Source organism: Gavialis gangeticus, unplaced genomic scaffold (genome assembly GCF_001723915.1).
Source record: "Gavialis gangeticus isolate Ggan-Ray unplaced genomic scaffold, GavGan_comp1, whole genome shotgun sequence".
Lineage (NCBI taxonomy): Eukaryota > Metazoa > Chordata > Crocodylia > Gavialidae > Gavialis > Gavialis gangeticus.
The window spans coordinates 29855737-29859104 of record NW_017729033.1 but is presented as its reverse complement, the minus strand read 5'-3'; the positions used below and the strand labels follow the sequence as shown (position 1 = coordinate 29859104).

The window sequence follows — 3368 nt, the reverse complement described above, 5'->3', positions numbered from 1 at the left end:
TGCTGTATTTAATATCTCGCCTGTTAAATTTGGTGTGGTTTATATTATGCACCAAAACTTACTGTTGTTACATGGAACACTTTGAATTATTATAGATAAAACACATTTAATTTTTTCCAGTATATTTATATTGGATACTTAGCATTGCATATACTCAGTTTCACTTTTTCTTTCTTCTTTTTAATGGTCACTTTCACTTTTCCTGTCTCATACACAAACATGACAAAATCAGTCTCATGCAGTCTGGAAAGAGCTGACATGCACAGATTTTTCCATACGTCACAAAAAGCAGTTGCAATGGTGAACCTGAAACTAAAGGGGGAAGAGACAGACATATGCAGGCAAATGGGTGAAGGGTGGAGTTTAGCATGCATTAGAAGCTATTTTTAAGCCCTTCTACATATCACCAGGAGAGCTGAAAAACATGGTTAAAATAAAGTTTTTAAAGCAAAAAAACATTAATACTAATCCAAAATATAGTTTTTACATCTCGTTTTGGCTTTTTATTTATTTTAAAATATTAAGTCGACTGTGCCCTTTTAAAAAGGATTTTCCTGTAATTCTGTGCCTGTCTGAAATTGATGCGACATCTAATTCTTTTAAACAACTGTACTCATCAAAGAGGATTATAAGAGGGAGACTTTAAAGCAACATTAAAATTTAGGAAGAATTTTCAAAAAAGGGCATGTAGGAGCCTTTGATAACAAAACAACTGGAATTAGAGATTGCCAAGACCCCAAAATTCACTGAATCCATTTCCTTGCTAATGAAGGATTCTTATAGTGCCAAATCATAAGGAAGTGCTCAGTCTTCAGACGTTTAGCAGTTAATAGTCTGCCTCCTTGGAAGGCTGCAACTGATGACTAGAAAGTGAAGGTGGAGCCACAGAAAGGGTTAAAAGCCCCACAGGCAGAGTGCAAGGAAAGAGAGGAGGCTGTGGCGTGAGGAAGCAGCACAGAGCCTACGTTGCCCCTCAAGTTCTGAAGACATCAGTGTTTGGGGTTTTTTTGTGGGAGGTTTTTTGTTGGTACACTTGCTTGTTTTGATGGTCGTTTAATGTGGAAACCAGATAAAATAAACTGGCTGGAATCCTTGAAGACAAAGCTGCCTAATATTGATACGGAAACTTAGTGAGTGACCTGCTTACACAAACCCTCAAAGTTCATCGTAAGCCTTGTCATATTTGGTGCTTGTCTTAAAGTCCCAGCTCCTGGGTAAATACATTAGAAATTCAGTTATCATTTGCAAATGGTACGATTCTAGCTCTGGCGAATAGCTGAGAAATGTGAAACCTAAACACTTGTACACCAGAAAATAACGAAAAAGTTTCAAAACAGAAACAATAATTGGGGTCATAATTTAATGTTTAACTGCTGTCCATTCTTGGTTTAGTCAACATAGCTTTCAATGATTGTGCTAGATTTAACAATGTGACCTGCAGAGAAACAAGTAACTTATATTTTTAAGTGTCTGAAAACAAGATGGTGACCAAGGGGCGAGGCATCTGTCAAGGGGCAGGGCTACCCACACGGCCTTTGACAGCTTGGCAAAACTGGGTAAGCAGCCCTCCGCCCAAAACAATTGTCCGCCCCTAGTCTGTTTAACATATTGTGTTACATAATGAACAGCTCACGTGGATTGGGAAAGGCGGATTCAGTTCCAAATCTCTATTCCAACTTTGCCATCTGAGAGCACCTTTGTAGTAGAATCTGTGTCAACTCCATGACCAACCCTCTTCTCTCTTGCATGTAAAAGGACCTTGGTTCCATTTATATGTTCTCTCAGTGAAATCCTGCATCTGTTATAGTGCTGTTTAAGAATATCCAGACTTTTAGTTTTGTATAGTTCTAATCCATGAGCCCTTGGATTTCATCTCGCTCAGTTCCTATGAGGATACTTGTTTTAGAGCTGAATAGCACCTTACTAATACATTCCATGGTACAGTAAAGTCAATTAGTCTTCACAGTCACCTGATCCAAGATTGCTTTTCACCTCTCCATTCCTAAAAATTTGTAGGATATAAGGCCGTCCCATCTTCAACTCAGCTGAGTAAATTTGGACCCAGATATTGGGAAGGAGCTAGCCCTGCAAACACCCACAATCCCTGCTTCCATTATAATTAACGCTTGCAGTATTTTCATGTAAATGTAGACTGGGAATTCATTCTGTTGCTTTGCAACTGTCTCTACACATTTAAGATACCAATTTCATATGATGCTTTCATATCATTCATTATAAGATTAGAAGACTGCTTTTAATTTCCATAGAAGTACTTTAATGTTTTGTATTAATAATTCTCTACAGGGTCTTTCCTATTACAGTGTCTCCTCATTAAACTACAAAGTTAAACAGGTGCTTGTCATGAAGACAATAACAACTTTTTCAGGACAAGATGGCCCATAGGATAAAAAATTGCCATTTGTAATACATGTTGTTGCTACTACCTCCTGAGAGCTGACATCAGGCTTTTGTTCTTCAGAGTAATCACTAGATGCAAACGAAGCAGCTTCCTTGTCTGTCAATGGACAACTGAATTGAACATTCTTCTTCTCAGAAACCAAACCAGAAGAGCCCACAGTCTGAACACTGATTTGAAATGGCACAGAGAGATCAAGATTTTCTAAGATGGTCTGAAATGAGAGGAGATCTAAATTTTAAAATGAATTTAAGTCATTCATTGTACATTCAGCAGTACTAGGATTTATACAATCACTTCGACATCAGACATTAGGCCAAATTTTCTACTGGCATAAATTTACTTCAATGGTGTTTTGTCTGTTTACGTCAGCCCAGTATTATAAATGGTATGTGTCTGATAAATAAGGACTACATGAGAGGGCATGCAGGGCAGAAATGCTATAAAGGTTTTATTACATGAGTCTAGGATAGTTGCATTATTCATGAATGTCAAAACCACTCATGAGCAACCAATCATAAATTCATACTAATAAAGTCCTTGTGCCTCCTTCCACCATTCATGTATTTTGTATGTAGCACATATGCTACAAGAGAAATATTGCTTTTAAGCATTGTCTTGGGAAAACACCTTCCTATTGGCTTCATTTGTATATGTCTGAACCCCCTGGGCACGTCCTCATGAACAGAAACATGCATTTCCCCAAGGACAAACACAATGGCACAATATGTGCTGCTGCTACTTGTCCCTGGGGAACAACTGTTCACATGCTCTGGAGCGTGGCACGTTGCCCAGGTGGGGTAGGGGAGGCCAGGGCCAGCACCTGAGCTGGCCCCAGCAGCCTTTTCTGGGGTTCTGGGGGCCTCGGGGGGCTGCAGCAGCAGCAATCCTGTAGCAGGGAGCCTGATCAGCAGCTGGAGCGTGGCTCCGGTTAACCAGGCTCTAGTTTTGG

General features: G+C 39.5%; 1 protein-coding gene across 1 annotated transcript in view; it reads right to left on the bottom strand.

Annotated features, from left to right (window-relative positions):
* Positions 1–1601: 1601 nt before the first annotated feature.
* The window catches only part of CUNH4orf50 (chromosome unknown C4orf50 homolog), a 153262-nt gene continuing 151495 nt past the window's right edge, over positions 1602–3368 (bottom strand). The window contains exon 13 of the mRNA XM_019525815.1: positions 1602–2630. Coding sequence (XP_019381360.1) covers positions 2337–2630 — 294 coding nt within the window. The 3' untranslated portion in view covers positions 1602–2336. The remainder of the gene's footprint in view (positions 2631–3368) is intronic.